At 31.4% G+C, this 17,493-nt stretch overlaps 1 protein-coding gene across 4 annotated transcripts in view; it reads right to left on the bottom strand.

Annotated features, from left to right (window-relative positions):
• LOC145287966 (filamin-A-like) overlaps window positions 1-17,493 on the bottom strand; it is a 311,755-nt gene that overhangs the window by 127,146 nt on the left and 167,116 nt on the right. For all 4 annotated transcript variants that reach the window (XM_080135939.1, XM_080135937.1, XM_080135940.1 and 1 more), the window contains exon 4: window positions 6,584-6,704. In XM_080135939.1, the coding sequence (XP_079992065.1) occupies window positions 6,584-6,704 (121 nt within the window). The remainder of the gene's footprint in view (window positions 1-6,583; window positions 6,705-17,493) is intronic.

The raw sequence follows: 17,493 nt of genomic DNA, 5'->3' as shown, positions 1-17,493 counted from the left end.
TGGAACGTTTTCGTTTTAGATTCTACACAAATACGCAGAATGAAGAAACTATTCATAAACAGAATTTAAGGTAATAATGAAATGAAACCAATCATCTAATAAGGAACCACAAAAATGAATAAATGATTAATTAACGCTCGTATTTTAATTTAAATATTAAATTAGTTAACCGTTCATGTAGTTGTTTGCATAGCCATAACAGTATATTAAAAAGTTAGTTTTAAAAATATTCAAATAGAAAAAGTATGCTTTTAATATCACTGTCAGAGCGAGAAAAACTCAACAGTATTTGTATATAGAAAGATTAGAATAATTTCAAATAGTTTTCTTTTACATAACCTGATCTTAAAATACTTTAGCGAGTGTGTATGCCATTAAATTATATATAGGTAAGAAACTTTAGAGAAAATAAAAATTGAACGTTAGTGTAATAATCAATTCATGTAAACACGAAAACATGCAACATATTACCATATTTAAAATGCATATTTTTTTCAATAAGACGAACGTATAACATTATTATGATATATTTTCATACGTAATGACGGAAATATCCTCGATAAGAATTTAATCATAGCGGATCTTTAGGAGAAAAAATAATATCCAATATCATAAAAATTATCTTTTTGGCGAATAGAAATATCTCTAGAAAGCAACGAAAACAAAATTCTTTCTAGATGTACGCAATGTAATATTTAAAGAGAGATATGATTTGGATAGGACTAAAAGGTCTCAGGAGATTTGCTAAAAATATTAAGATACATATAAAATAAATACCAGAAACTACACGTGCTATTATAGCTAGCAAATATATGCGCTCTCTCGACGCATATATATGCTAGTTGTATCAAGGTATCGACTACAAGATGAGTAAATACTAATTTACACTGACTTTTTACTACAGAAAAATGTTTTACCTAAACCATAGCAAATAGAATGTTGGAATTTTCTTCAATGAATATAAGAAAGTTTGGCGTTTTGAGTACTTACCGATCCAAACGACTTCCGGTTTTGAAACGGAAGTAAACGATCGTGTCTACTTTGAACACATTGCTATCTTGCGTTCCTTTATTTAATCTGAAAACCCTGTTAATATTACGTTCCTTTTCTTAATCTATTACCATCCTAGCGATTTATTTGAAACACACATTCATATTTTATTTCATTTATTTTATTTAAGTCATTATATTTAACAAAAATATTTTACTTTTAGTATTAAATATTTCTGTAAAAATTAGTTTATGAGTATCCTTGTGTTTAGGCTAACAGATTCGGTAGATCTTTAAATTAAGTAACACCGTTTACTTCCGTGGACTTTCAAAATCGGAAGTTGTTTGGATCGGTAAATACTCTAAATCGCCCAACTTTGTTAACCAGAAATTATTGTCATTTTTTTATTCAAAAGACGGTTTAACCAAACTGTTATTCGTTTGATGAAACAGTATAGTTACCGTTTTTTTTTTTTGCATTTAAATTAAAAAGAACTATTCTCCCATAAATATCCCGAAGAAAGGGTTATTTTTATGCTTTTGTTGGTTAAATTTATGAAATCAAAATAAATGTTTATTTAAACCAATTGATGAAAAACAAATCAAAAAAAGTTTTGTTTCAGTAGCTATATTACTTATGAGAACAATCCCCAGACTAGTCTTGGACTGAATAAGACAGTCCCAGCCCAAAACACTCGTATCTAATTGTGCTTCCAACCTGATGATTACACATTAAGAAAATAGCACTAGATTGCGAAAAAAAATACAATGACTGTTCAACATTTATAACTGAGACGGATAAATCATGATAGCCTGAAACATGGTTGGATTGCAGAAATGATGGTATGGGTTTTGAATGATTCTATTGGTTCTTTTACAAATCGATTGCTTTACATGGAACGCTACACGGTCAAGTAACTCATTTATTTCAATTTTTAAAAGGATTAAGTTTAGAGCTGTCTAAACGCAATTTGAACGAACACACAAAGGGGTTTACAAAAAGTAATGCCTCTTATTTCCTTTTATTCCGCCTGAATTGATCAGAGGGTATTGCAAATTACATTGTTATGATACTTGAACTTAGGAATTCATGACCCAAAAGTTTCGTCTCTCTGTTGTAAATATTGACGATGTAAGACTTCAAGAAAGCAATTTCTGCCATGGACGGTCGTCAGAAGACGGGATGCATCATTGAATTCCTTCATCCCCCCCAAAAAAAAGAACGGATTGAACTGTTGATCATTTACGGATCCGATGCAGTTTATGTCAGCACAGTTAGGAGATGGGATCGTCGATTTTAGAGTGACTACAGAGATGTAAGTGACAAAGCGCGCTCTAAACCCCCATACACAGCCACCATTCCATTACTAGAAAAATTGTATCGAGAATTGTAGTGATTATGTGAAAAAAATAAATTCTGGAGCACAAACAGTCGCGCGTTTTAATGGTACTACACCCACCTTCATAGGTTTTAAACTTTTGCTTTTTATTAAAAAAAAATAGAATGCATTACTTATTTGAAACGACTCTCGTATTTTCTTAGTTGAATTTTACAACCCGCAAAATGCAAATAATTTTTCAAGACATTTCCTGTAGTTACTTAAAAATATATTATTTTATCTTATTCTTGCGTGATTTCTTCTATTTGATTTGGTTGAGCATCGGACCAACTATGATCGACAATTTGACCGTGGTCTGTCGGAATCACTTCATACTTGGAGGGCGATTTGACATGTATGTGTTAACGTTTAACTTAAAGATGACTATGTTGTGGACCACACTAAATTTTTCACTCGTTTTCGCGTTTGTCACAATTGTTTATTTTCTTTTATAAACAAGGTACCTGCTAACACCTACAATGATTTTGGACGTCTCTAATATAAGAATTATTCCTAACGTATTACTTATTCTTAGAAATAGTTATTTATTCTTAAACTCATTGAGGCCAAATTTTAAAATTTATTTGAAACATCTGGCACAAAACTATTTAGCATTTTTACAATCATATTTCGCAAAACCAGTATTTTACGAGTGGCCCGATAAAATTTATTTTAAAATCATTTCCGTTTTCTATTTCAGAGCATTATTGCGTTAGTGACATCTCAGTGATGAAATATTCCAACGAAAATTATAGTCATTATTTTATATGAAACATTTTGGACACATCATTCATCTATTTAAGAAATGTCTACGAGAAGAATTTGCTAGATAATTGTAATCACGGGGAATTCATGTTGAAATAGAAAACATATTGGATTACAGTTATGTATAGAATTCAATCGATTTATTTTCGATCAAACTTTTCTCATTTTCAGCAAATGTCATTGCCTTTATTCTAATTATGATTATTGTTCGAAACGAAACATGTAATTTTTGAACAAGTTTCGTAATGAGATTTTTCTTCACTACACATTTCGTCATATTACAATTCTAGTAAAGATACCCGCCCAAGGACAGGCCAAATTAATTCTACGAACAAAACACTCTGGCATCACTTTTATTTTACGAAAATTAAAATTCTAGGAAGAATACCCGTCCAATTCCCTGAACAAAACGTAATTCAAAAATTATTTATTTGGTCGTTATTTGTTTGCTTGTTTGTTTGTTTGTTTGTTTGTTTGTTTGTTTGTGTGTGTGTGTGTGTGTGTGTGTGTGTGTGTGTGTGTCTGTGTGTGCGTGTGTGTGTGTGTGTGGTCACTATTATCAAAGCGTATTAAATTTAGGACAATTTTGTCAAAATTCCGACTGTGACTGAACTTTACAAGGCCAAGGTCATATAATATATCTTAAACCATTGCTTACAATATGGGCTAAGTAGAGAATCTCTACGATAAACAGAACTACAGTTTTCGTTAAAAGATTGATTTTTACCATTTTCCTGACCTTGACATTAATCTAGACATCCACAAATTAAATTAGTTTCCAGTTAGACAATAACCGATATTTTGACCAAGTATCACGAAGACTAATAAATTGATGGCTTAACAACAAATAAGTACAAATGAAATTTAGACAAACAACAACTCAGTCGATAGCTTAATGGAGGCAAACAGGAAATATATTTTTTGTACGGTTGAAAGGAGAGAGTTTTTTTTCACTATTGGTTGATCTTCAAATTACAATCCAATGTTTGGATTGAAAATTGTGCAACGCCAAGACTGGATGCATGGTCATCTCGATCCTGAATACGATGGTGGATTTTGATTGGACACTGCTTTACGTTTTCTTTGCATGCAGAAAAACGCCAAAAACAGACAGACAAATTTCAACAATAAATAAAATCAGAAGACAACTTAACGTGTTTGTGGATGATTTTACTGAGTCAATGTTACTTTAAAAATTAATGTTATCATTTGTAATTATCTATATATTAATACGATAGCGTGTGTGTTATTTTCACACTTACATCCGGGTCGTTTAATTGTTATGTACTTCCATTTCTCGTAATAAAAAACTTTACCTAGAATTATTCATAAGTTTTGGTTTCAGTTTCGATTATAGCTGATAGCGCTCAACTCATTTAATTTTTGTATAAATAATTTTACTAAGAATTCTCCATAATTTTGGTTTCGGTTTCGATTATAGTTGATGGCACTTAATTCATCGATTTTTTAAAATAATTTACCAAGAATTTCTCATAAGTTTTGGTTTCGGTTTAAGTTTAGGATTCAGTTTCGATTCAAGCTGATGAACCCAAGTCATATAGATATATTTCTTATTTTTTAATTCGCAACTTTATAACAGACACAAATAGATAGAACATTAACTCCATAATAATATATATGAAATCTGCAAGAATTAAAATATCATATTTAAGCGTATTTTACGACCATGTTACGCCGGGCGTCCCTGCAGGCTTGGATAAATACTTTGCAGTTTTAACAAAATAGCTATAATATCAGAGCTGAATATTTCCAAAATGCAAACAACAATATATTACAGATGAATCAGTTCCTTGTGGAATTTCCACCGGTTGCGCTTGTTTATTATGAATTACATTAAAATAAAAAACAAATCTAATGGAGTACAATCAAATGAGTTTTAAATGGTATTTGAAATAGTTAAATGAAAAAAAAATTACACTCACTAATTTAATTCCGCACAATTCACTTTCTGCTTAATCAAATCAATTCTCAATAGTTGACAATGAGATTATATTTTTTCGACGCCGTTCGAAATTTAGAAGGACTTTGGAAGCATTTAAACTTCCGAATTTAAAGTGATACTGGTTTTAATAATGAGCAACTTCTAATGTATTTAAAGTTTGGAAACTATTTACGTCCAATAACTTTGTAAATAGACATGAAAACAGCATCACATTAATCGGAATTAGTTATAGTTTTTAGCATTTATGTTCAATTACCAAAATTAAGGATGAGACTAAACTGTAATAATTACATTTAATTTTCAAAACCTTATTTAAAAAGAATTATTATACGAGAAAAATAACTGAATAGCTTAAGAATATGTTACCACGAAACTACTTCCCAAGGTCTACGATAAGGGCGTCTTCCATTTAATGTATACAGATACTTGGCATAAACCGTCAAAATAATCAAATCTTATCCCATGCATTCATCATTTTCAACCCTCTTATAACATTTGTCACCAGCGATACCTGTGGAAATTCCACAGTGGATTCTTTCAAATTTAATCTATTGATGTCGGCATTCTGTAAATGGAGACGCTCTGATAATAGTGTAGCTCTTTTGTTAAAAATGCAAAATTATTCATATAAGCTAGCAGGGACGCCCGACGTAGCCCGATCGTAAAATACGCTTAAATAGGATATTTTAATTTATGCAGAGTTCGTATAATATTCGTAATATATTATTATAATTTATACATATTTTTCTATCGATGCGGATATTATAAAGTTGTGATTTCAAAGACAAAAAAGATATCTATCCATGTTACTTGGATGCATCAGAAACCGAAACCAAAAATAAACTTTGCATAAGAAGTCTGTTACGTGTGCGGATGAATAAAAAAGAATGCGAAAAGTATAAAAGCTTATAATTTTTCTTTATTCGTTTATATATATATATATATATATATATATATATATATATATATATATATATATATATATATATATATCGCAATTCATGCCTTTTTCCTAACAGACCAATCATTACTCACCGTATATGAAGAATTCTTGGTAAAATTATTTATTACAAGAAATGGAAGATCATAATAATTAAACGACAGTAACTCGGGAGAAAAATAATGTAAGCGTAACACACAAAATAACACACACGCTATCGTGTTAATATATATAGATACTTTACCTGAAATTCATCCATTATCCTTGCGGGGCTTTTGGCATTTATAATTTATGACTAATTAGTAAAAAGGAAAACAAATTCATTAGTAAAATGAGACCATTGGGCAATACCGGTAAGGGAGAGCTAGTCTAGTTATAACTAACTAAGCAATTATATTTTAAAGCAGTTTAATGTATCTATTGTTACTTCATAAGTTTGCCATTGTTGTTGTTGTTGATGACGACGATGACGACGACGACGACGACGACGACGACGACGACGACGACGACGACGAAAGTTTAATTAAAGCTTTTAGCAATCACTCACCAATTTCGGATGGATCAAACTTGGCTGTGTAGTTTGTTTCCCCCGTAAAAGTAATCAGTCTACCCGAGGGGGAGCGTGCTTCGATGGTGACGCATTCCTTGTCCCTGATGTTGCTATTTATCTGCAAGAAATAATTGAAATGGTTATTTCAAAATGGAAACAAATGAAACATTTTCCGAAAGTTTTGATATAATCTTAATATAATTTTCCAATTCAAAATCACACGAGATTTCACTGAACTATCTTTTCAATACAATACTATGCACGCGCTTCCTAATTGAATAATCAAACTAAAATTTAATAAGTAACTTTTAATTTTGTTAACTTTAGTTTAATAAATAAATTAAGTTTAATAAATAACTCTTCTCCGTTTGTCTTTTATGGGGTATTATTTATATGTATAATATATAGCATTGTAATATAACATATGTCAAGTCTTAACCTTTATTTTTAACCAATTATATTTGTTTTATCATTTTGTATTGCTAATGTTATTCAAATAAAATTTGCAATACAAAATTTAGAGTAACTGGTTTTCCACATACATACATCTATTTATTTATTTATTTATCTATCTATCTATCTATCTATCTATCTATCTCTCTCTCTCTCTCTCTATATATATATATATATATATATATATATATATATATATAGTCTTTGAAGTTTTTAACCTTTAAAACTATACAAAACATAAAAAAAATATTTTTTTACAATTCGTTAGAAAACCATCTAGTCAGTAAGTCATTTAATCACCTGCAGTCACTGCATAAACTCGCTCTCGAATTTACTATAGTACTAATAATTTATTTTTTAAGAGACATCAGTTGTTTAACATGAAACACTGTTTCGGGGATTTAAAAACAAAACAGTATATTACATCATGGCTCCCCAGCCATGTTGCTCAATATATATATATACACCTAAAAGTGGTGGACAAATGTTTGTTTAAATAGACATTTGGCGATATAATTTACGGGCGCTGCTCCCGTGGTGGAACTGCTGACTGTCAATGCAATGGTTCTAGGTTCAATCCTCTGGTTGGGAGAAGTGCTAGTCTAGCGGCACTGATAAGTTGTGATACAAGAAAACATGATTATATATCGATGACAACAAATATATATCTTAATATATAAAAATTCGTATTCCTGTCTGTTTGTTTGTTTGTTTGCAATTTGATTAATATATACAAAACGTTTCTTAGTTTAACCTTTCATTTATTTTATATATGATTCTTGCAAAATCTACAATTAAGGGATCACCTCATTTGCATATTGCATTAATAAAAATCGATTTTACTAAATAGCGTTATATGTGTTAATGATTTAAGCAAGAGAATTGTTTTAAGTGTTATATTTAAAATTGTTATTTAATAAACTTTAAACAACAATTATATTGGTAATATATTTAATTTAATTTATTTGGAATTATTATAACATCGACTTTTTTAAAAAACATATTTTAGAGTTATTTGCTCCTAGAAAGTTCTAAACATAAAAAACAAACTCTTACCAAATAAAATAATTTGATAATCTCAATAAGTTTCTAGCTGTAAAATATTTCCGTGTAGATAGAAAAATGTATGGCTTTTATTGTTTTTTTTTAAATATTCAAACAAATAAAAAAACACTTACAAAAAAACTTAACAATTTTTTTTTGTTTGTTTTTATTATTCTTTAAACGGCTATACCGAAATCGCTAAATTTTTACGATGTGACCAAGCGTCGTTTAACACAAAAAATGAAGATCTATTGCCACCTTTAAATTCTACAATTTACACTTTCTTTTGTCATGTCAATCTCATCGATTACAAACTTAACTTTCTAATTAAAAAAAAGTAATTTTTTATGACGTAACCTAGGGTCGTTCAACCCCTAAAAAATGAAGCTCTACTGTGTTGCCTATTACATTTAAATAACCTTTATAAATAATATGAAAGAAGAAATTTGGTAAAAAAATTATTTTAGAGTAGGGATCACTTTTCTATATAAATTCAACGTAAAATTAGCACCCACTTTTTGCCCACCAAGCGTTCAACGAGACATGTCACTTGTAGCATTTTTTTCCAGTTTTACGATTGAGGGGGCATGACAAATACAATTTGGTTTGGTTTATTTGGTGGTGCGGGAATTACATTTGAAACATAAAATAACGATAAATTTTATTAATTTTTATGAGACCATTTTGTACTTTCACCTAACAATTTCATAAGCAAAACAAACCCCAAAATATAAAAAATTCAATTTTTTCGAGGTGGGGGGGGGGTGATTACATTACAAAGATAAAATAACGAAAAACTTCATTTAATTGTTTTTGGAATGAATTTTAAGTACATCCTCATTTTTATTAGGGGTAAAACGACGCTAGGTCACATCGTAAAAAAATTAGAACAGAATCATTAACTGCTTCGAATTCAAACTTAAGTTTGAAAAATAGAAAGCAAATCGAAAATGTCCTTTATTTACAAACAAAAAATAAGCCAGTGAAAAAAGTGCCCTTACAAAAAAATTTAAAAAAACACACCCGCGTTAATGTTTATAAACGTTATTATTTAAGGTGCACAAAACAGTTCCCAAGTTACCCTTTTTCGCTTCATTCACGTTCCACATTCGAGCCTACCTACTTTTTTTTTTTTTTTTTTTTTGCGATCGCACAGACATCCGTTGCTATATTCTTCTAAACATGAAAGACAGGTCTTGTGTCTATAGTCTGTCTATTGATAGATGCCATCATATAATTTACAGAGGTTATTTTTGCCAATCTCAACAACCCCTGAACACTCAGTTGTTTTAGTGTCACTGAGGGAATCTGTCGGGTTTCCATATCTAATCAATGTATTGATTGTCAGCCTCTCTGTCGATTATCGATTAGATATAGTAGGAATTATGGTTTCTCTGGATTGGTTGCTGACTTAAAAATATTACTTAATGTAATAAGAAACGGACAGAGTGGCGTCGAGCCACGAGGCGGCGAAGAAATCATACATTTATTACATACATATTTGGATATGTAATAAAATCTAATAGAACTCGATTATAGAATCATGAAACTTGAAATGAATTTTGGACGACCAATAAATCTGAAATGCGTATGTAGAATTATTCAATGCATTTACATCTTTTATATTAACAGATATTGTACGGCTTTTTATGCAATTTATAATATATATATATATATATATATATATATATATATATATATATATATCGTAGTCTTAAAATTAAAATATATCCACGGTAAATACGCTACGCAAAATTTTTACGTTTTATTCCTGCTGTTTAAGAAAATATTTTATATCTATCTGTCGATATCTCTCTCTCTCTCTCTCTCTCTCTCTCTCTCTCTCTCTCTCTCTCTCTCTCCCATATATATATATATATATATATATATATATATATATATACGTTTTATTTTTTATTACCGTTTTATCTGTTCAGTTATATATGTTTCGGTTTTATTTAGCATTTCTGTAAGGTCTGACGAGGCTGCTGGATCGTAAATATGGTCCGGCACCCGAAACATATGTAACTGAACAGATAAAAAGGAACTAAAAATAAACCGCATATTTGCTCTGCAATAGTATTGAGCACTCTCTTCAAGTCTTACTAATTACCATTTTTACCAAATATATATGTGTGTGTGTGTGTGTTTGTGTGTGCAGTGACCGTGATTCTGTGTGTGGGGAACGGTCTTTACTAGACTACTTTGTTAATTTTTGGTTTACAGACTTAATACATATATATCGTTGAACCTGTGAAACGAATTCAATTTCAATTTCCAGTAAAATAACTGCTAATGGGTCAAAATTAAAAATTTGCAAATTGGCAGGCGATTATCAACTCAATATGTAATCTATACACATACGCAAAAACAGTTATACGTTTAAGTGCGTAGATTTTTAAAATTTGCATATGAATTTTGTTATTCGCTAGAGAACTAAATGTATTAGTTTCAATTCTAGCTAATGGTATCCAAATGATTTTTTTCACATTTTAAGTCAGTGCTATATATTGGGTATAATATAATAATCAATGGAGCATTGGTTCCATAATTGTGAACACAAAATCTGCATAAATTAAAATATCATATTTAAGCACATTTTTCGGACAGGCAACGCCTGCCGGCCGGCCTGCTAATATATATATATATATATATATATATATATATATATATATATATATATATATATATGTAGGTTTGAGGTGTTCAAAAGGTAGAACTAATAAAGACAACAAAGTTGTTAAAAAGTGGTCAATAAAAAGAGCAAAATATTTTTTTAATTATTTGAGGTTATATATGGTCGCTACAAATAGCCATCTGTTTCAGTTAAAGAAACTTCATCAGGTGACCTGAAACCTTTTTTCTTTTTCTTTTTGGCGTCGAGATGTTCCAGGTCCCCTGATCAAGTCTCTTTGACTGAAACAGATGGCTATTTGTAGCGACCATATGTAACTGTTTTCCCCAAATATTATATATATATATATATATATATATATATATAAAGAGAGAGTGAGAGAGAGAGAAGAAAGAAAGAAAGATAGCTCTGGCAGATTCATTCCTTCTACTACTAGACTGATTTTATATCTCAAGTATTTTGAACACCTTGTCAGGATACATATGCATTCTCTTACTAGATAAAATTAAGCTAAACTAGTTATTTATCTTTAAAGAAATTTTTCCTCATCTGGTTCCAGACTTAGTATCAGTATCACAGTTCCTCAGTGAGACTAGCCTACCAACCTCAAGATATGATTGAAACTCGGCTGCTCGTGTGACAGTCGGTGCTTCTAACTTACGGTATCTGATTGCTTCTAACGTGGGTAAATAAAATTACCATAATCAAATATTGTCCAAATAGACAAGTGCATTGAGTTATACGCTTGTGACTTTTTGTTATTTCACTCTCCGATATGTTCGACCCAACGTAGGAAGCATGTATATATATATATATATATATATATATATATATATATATATATATATATATATATATATAAATGGATGATATAGGAAAAATGTTATGCGATGTGTCGAAAGATACCAGAGCAAAAAAAAATTTAAAAAAATAAATAAAAAGGGAAAAAACAGATTTGATATGCCCGAAGCGCTTTTCAACCGACTCTCTTCAGGGGAATCGTCGGTAAATTGGTTAATTACTCAAAACCATGAATTGGTAAATAAAATATTGTAATTGTAAAGTGGTCGGGAAAAAAAAGAAAAAAAAAATAGTTCACAGACGACCAAGAGTCATTAAATAACTGCAGTGAATGTTTTAACTGCCTTTGTCTGCAGAGAGAGGGACGTCGAGAATTGATGACAATAGCCTCTAGTACGTCGAGGTGGAAACGATGTCGTGCTCTATGTAAAATGGAAAAACTGTTATCAGAGTAGAGATCACGACACGTTCTCTTGTCCAACAAGTGGTCACCTATAGCAAACTCTTGCGCCTGTGAACTTCTAGAAGACGGGACCGGTTCGTATCTACCGATACAGCCTGAAACATGCTGAGCCACTCTGACCGATAATCTTGCCAACATAGTCAGCGTCGCACTGACATTGGTAAAGGTAAATAACCGAACTTTGTTCATTGGAAGGCAGGGCGTCCTTAAGAAAGGAAGGGAAAGCAGGACGAGTGGAATAAATAATGCGCAAATTAGCAGCATTAAAACAGTGTGTTACTGAAGACGATATTTTGTCTGCTAAAGGTTGGATGGAAGAGCCTAACCACGGAAGCTTGAGATAAATGGGGCAACGAGGAGGACCGTATACCTTAGCTCTATTAAAGTTGTCAACCTTACTTCGGATGGTATATGAGACTAGTTGCTCGGGGTATCCATTGGAGAGGAAAATTTCTTTAATTTTGTGAAGCTCGGACTTCAATCGAGAACTAGAGCAGATCATCAAAGCTCGATGCGTGAGAGTTCTGATGAGGTCTTTCTTTTTGCGCTTGGGGGAAAAAGAATCCCAACTGAGATACAGTCCCGTAAATGTCGGCTTCCTAAATATACTGGTAATAAAAACAGAAGGGGTGCGCTCCACGAGTACGTCGAGGAATGGCAGCATATTGTCCCTTTCTTCCTCCATTGTGAATTGCAAAGATGGGTGGAGCTTATTTAAATATTGAAAAAAAGAACAAGCAGCCTCACGTGACCGAAAGGAAGCAAAAGTATCGTCGACGTACGGTACATAACACCAAGGTTTCGGCACGTTATTAAAAAGCAGACGTTCATAAAAACCAGCGAAAATGTTTGCAATACAAGGACCTAAAGGACTGCCCATCGAGACGCCGTCGATCTGTCTGTACATCATATTATCAAAGCTAAAGGCAACCGACTTAGTAGCCATCTCCATTAGTTAGATAAAAACGTTTTCTGGAAATCTTGGGGTCTCTGTAGGACCACGATACAGAAAGTTGGCGCAAATGCCTATAGTTTCGTCTAGGGGGACATTTGTGTATAAACTGGATATGTCGAAAGAAACGAAGAATTTAGTATCAATGGACGGACAAAGATTGCGTATGGAAGAAGCAAACTGAAAAGAGTCAGGAATGCAATGAATTGAATAAAACTTCACAACAGGGTCCAGGATTTCCACAAGCCATTTGGCCAATCCGTGCTGGACAGAACCAACCATGGACAAGATAGGTCTAAGAGGCAAATTAGGTTTGTGGATCTTAGGTAATCCATACATCCTGGGCCTTTGGGAACCGACAGGACGTATTAAAGAATAAACCTCTTTAGAGAAAAAGTTATTTTTATATAATTGTAGTAACCTTTTTTGGAACTTAATTTCAGTCCTTAAAGTGTGATCTGCCGACAAGTCACCCAATGATTGAAATTTGTTTGTGTCTTCCAAAATGGTGGCCATTTTGGAAGAATAATCGTCACGGTTAAGAATAACGACACCTGAACCTTTATCAGCTTTAGTAATGTAGATGTCGGATCTTGCCTTGAGAAGTTTGGCGGCTTGAAAATGGTTCTTTTGCCAAAACGATTCATCAGAGCGAACCGTGGAATTCACAAAAGAATGGGCATATTCGTTAAGACGGCCTTTAAGTTGGCCTATAGACTCAATGGAGGAAGGACAAAGGGTTCTCAACTGAGAAAACATTAATTCAAATTCTGCAAAAATTCCAATCTTATCAATACCTGACGGAGGGATGCAAAAATCAAGACCTCTAGATAATATGACTTTGTATCAGATAAAATGTAATCTGAAAGATTAAAGACGTGTTGATCTGAATTTGTACGGATACCAAGTTTTCTTTTAATCAACGTACTTAAATATTTATCATTCTTAGACCTAGCATTAGTTTGAAAAGTACGGTCCTGTATAGATAACAGTTTTGAAAAACGCAATTTGTCGAAGAAAGACAAGGTATTCCAGACGAAAACCCAAATAAAATGATATTGAGTCTTTATAGAAGACAAGGTCTTAGAATGACGTCGAAATTCATCCAACAAGAAGGCCCTCTCTATAACGAATTGACTACGGCATTTGATTTTCGAGATCCTAGTAGAGATGTAACCAGGGACCACTAAATTCTTTAAACATAAGTGGAGAAAAGCGATTTTACATTTAAGAGAACGTAGTTTACCTCTTAAACGAATAGTATCATTAAGAGCACTTATGAAATCGTGGCTATATCTGTTTCTTAATGAATTAAAAAGTGATTTGGTGCCGCACCAAGACAAAACAGCCTTAAATAAAGGGAACATGGTTTAAAGTAACATACCATTTATGGATAAACGAGAGAATAAGTTATAAAATAGAAAGAAATTATTGAATAAAAACGATTGAAGTCGTTGTAAAGTGAAATGACGTTTTAATGAGAGGAAAAAAAAAGATTTCGTTATGAGGAGAGAAAAATAAAAAGGTGGAAATTAAAAAACTGAAACTTAATCATTAATTAAAACAGTTGAGAGATAAACGCGTGGTTACACCAAACCCAAGACATATGAAGAGCATAATGTGGTGTCCCACAATTGAATAAAAACGGATGATATGGGAAAAATGTTATGCGATGTGTCGAAAGATACCAGAGAGAAAAAAATAAATAAAATAAGAATAAAAAGGGGAAAAAACAGATTTGATATTCCCGAAGCGCTTTTCAACCGACTCTCTTCAGGGGAATCGTCGGTAAATTGGTTAATTATTCAAACCATGAAAAGCGCTTCAGGAATATCAAATCTGTTTTTCCCCTTTTTATTTATTTTATTTTATTCTTTTTTTGCATAACATTTTTCCCATATCATCCGTTTTTATTCAATTGTGGGACACCACATTATGCTCTTCATATATATATATATATATATATATATATATATATATATATATATATATAATATATATATATATAAAGTGTTTTACGGTACAAAACTTATAAAGCGCTTTAAATACGGTCGGGAAGACTCTAGGGGCCCCTTTCATCAACAAACTCATCAGGAGTCAATCGTTGAATTTCTATCAAGTGTAAAACAAATGTCATGCAAGAGCGAAGACTTAAGTGGGGATTACTTATAAAATTATAACAAATGGATGAAATGAAAAAAAAAATAATAATAATATATATATATATATATATATATATATATATATCCATATGAATTAATATGAAGGGCGAATGGGCGAATGGGATTACGTGTAAAAAAAATTACGAGTAAATTATACGTTGTAGAATATGTACAATTGTATAAAATATATGTACAAAATGGGATATGTGGGGAAGTTAAAATTGAAAATATATCCCTAAATAAGTCCAAGGATTTTACGAATTCCTTCTGTCGACAGAGAGAGAGAGAGCCTGCGTGAGAGGATAGAGACTGACTCCAGAATCTTCAGAATAAAAGAACAGATAAAAACATGTAAATGTAATCGCCCCCCTCCAAAAAGGTACGTGATAATCTATCCATCAGGTGAGATTCTAACAGTAGTAAAATTCATTTATTTATGGGCGTCCGAAATGGCTATCCTTAAAAATATGCGAAGGGGGTGCGGTATTATATCGGAGTATTTTTTATCTTTCAAATTTCGGAACATATAAAAAAATAATAATAACTCTACTCGTTTCATAAAAAAATCGATGTCGGAAGTAATAATTTCAAATAAATTTAGTTAAATATATTATCAATATAATTGTTATTTAGAGTTGATGAAATAACAATCTTAAATAGAACACTTAAAACAACTCTCATGCTAGAAACTTAAACTAACTTACAGATATTTAGTACAATCGAGTTTCCTTAATATTATAAACAAATGAGGTGACCTCTTAATCGTATATTTTTTAAATAATCATACTATATATAGAAATAAATGAAATACTAAACTGACCGAACTTTTGTATATATTAATCAAATTGTGAACAAACAAAGAAACAAACAGTAATACGAACTTATATATATATATATATATATAATATTTATTACGGCACTATATATATATACATATTTCAAAGTCGTACCATTGGTTTCATTACGCCGAATCAACCATAAGAGGTTGGAAACAGTCAGCGTGAATTCATCAGCGACAATTGAAAAACCGAAAATAATGCGAAGTGAACAAACAGAGAAAAAAAACGTTAAAAAAGCGTTTAAGACTCAGAGTTTTAATGTTTAAAAACATAACGTAAATATCGACGCCAATAGATTATGAATATGGAAGGAAGAAAGCGTGTGTGTGTATAAGTGTATGAGTGTGTGTGTGTGAGAGAGATAGAGAGAAAGAGAGGGAGAGAGATAGGGAATGTGTGCGTGTGTGTGTGTATGTGTGTGCGCCCACGCGTGTGTATATATGTATGTTTAGTGGGGATGTTATGGAAAAACCTCTCTGAAAGGTAAATGTCCAGTTTAAACGAACACATAACTCCATATAAATAAGGGTACGATAATTAACGGTAATAAATGTATCATGAAATAAAGTATGAATATATTAATTTAAATATAATTTAGGATGAAATTTTTTAAAAAAGTAAAGAAAAAATATAAAATAAAAATAAAAAAAATATTCTATGTTCTTGTTTCTCTTTTTGCTATTTTATATTTATTTTTTATGACTTGGCTGGAAGTAAGGGCGACGTTGGTACTTGGTCAAATGAGTGCGTAGGGGAGGCTGTGTGTGTGTGTGTGTTTCTTTTATTGATTTGTAGAATGTGTGTTATATGTCTAATAGTTTTATAACATTATAAATTTATTTGCTTGCCTAAGAAAGCAAATGTGATACAAGTTCGCTTTTAATATGTGTGAGGTAGGGGGAAACCAGCTCCTCTGAAACAAGGGTAAATGGTAGGGATGTTTTCAATTAATTTTTATTTTGATTTTCTGGATTTTTAGATTTTAGTTTCTTTCTATGATATAAATATATACATAAATATATACGTGAGAAAAAGAGGTCGAATCAGAAAGAATTATTTACCTTAATTTCCGATTGCCAGCCGAAAATGCGCATGCGTTATGCAAATATACAATTATATTACTAGACAGTAATTTTATCAACCTTCCCAATATTGATAAAAGATTATTTAAGCGAAATAATTAATCCTATTATTTATGTGGCCTTCTAGTAAAGTGTTTCTTGCATTTCTCTGATCGGGGAAAGAGGAAACTATTTTCTGTAGTGATCACTAACAAGATGACGGGAGGGCAATGATTCATCGAATCCGTTCCTAGAATTATCACATTAATTTTTTGTTTGTTACTTTGTCAGTTAACTTCATTTTTTTTAGCAAGCATATACTCCATAAATCAAAATTTGTATGTTTCTTATAATAAATAATTGCCTTTATAACCTGATTATTCACGCATGTAAAATCACATTCTCGTTGCGAAATCATTCAGACGTTAATTTGATCTTCATTAGTGTTCGCATATTAATTATTATAAAACATTCTGTATCCGTTTATTAATGTAAAA

Source organism: Euprymna scolopes, chromosome 11 (assembly GCF_053919585.1).
Source record: "Euprymna scolopes isolate OS-2025 chromosome 11, ASM5391958v1, whole genome shotgun sequence".
Classification (NCBI taxonomy): Eukaryota; Metazoa; Mollusca; class Cephalopoda; order Sepiida; family Sepiolidae; genus Euprymna; species Euprymna scolopes.
Note: the sequence above shows the minus strand (reverse complement) of the source record. Positions and strands in the feature narration are given on the sequence as shown.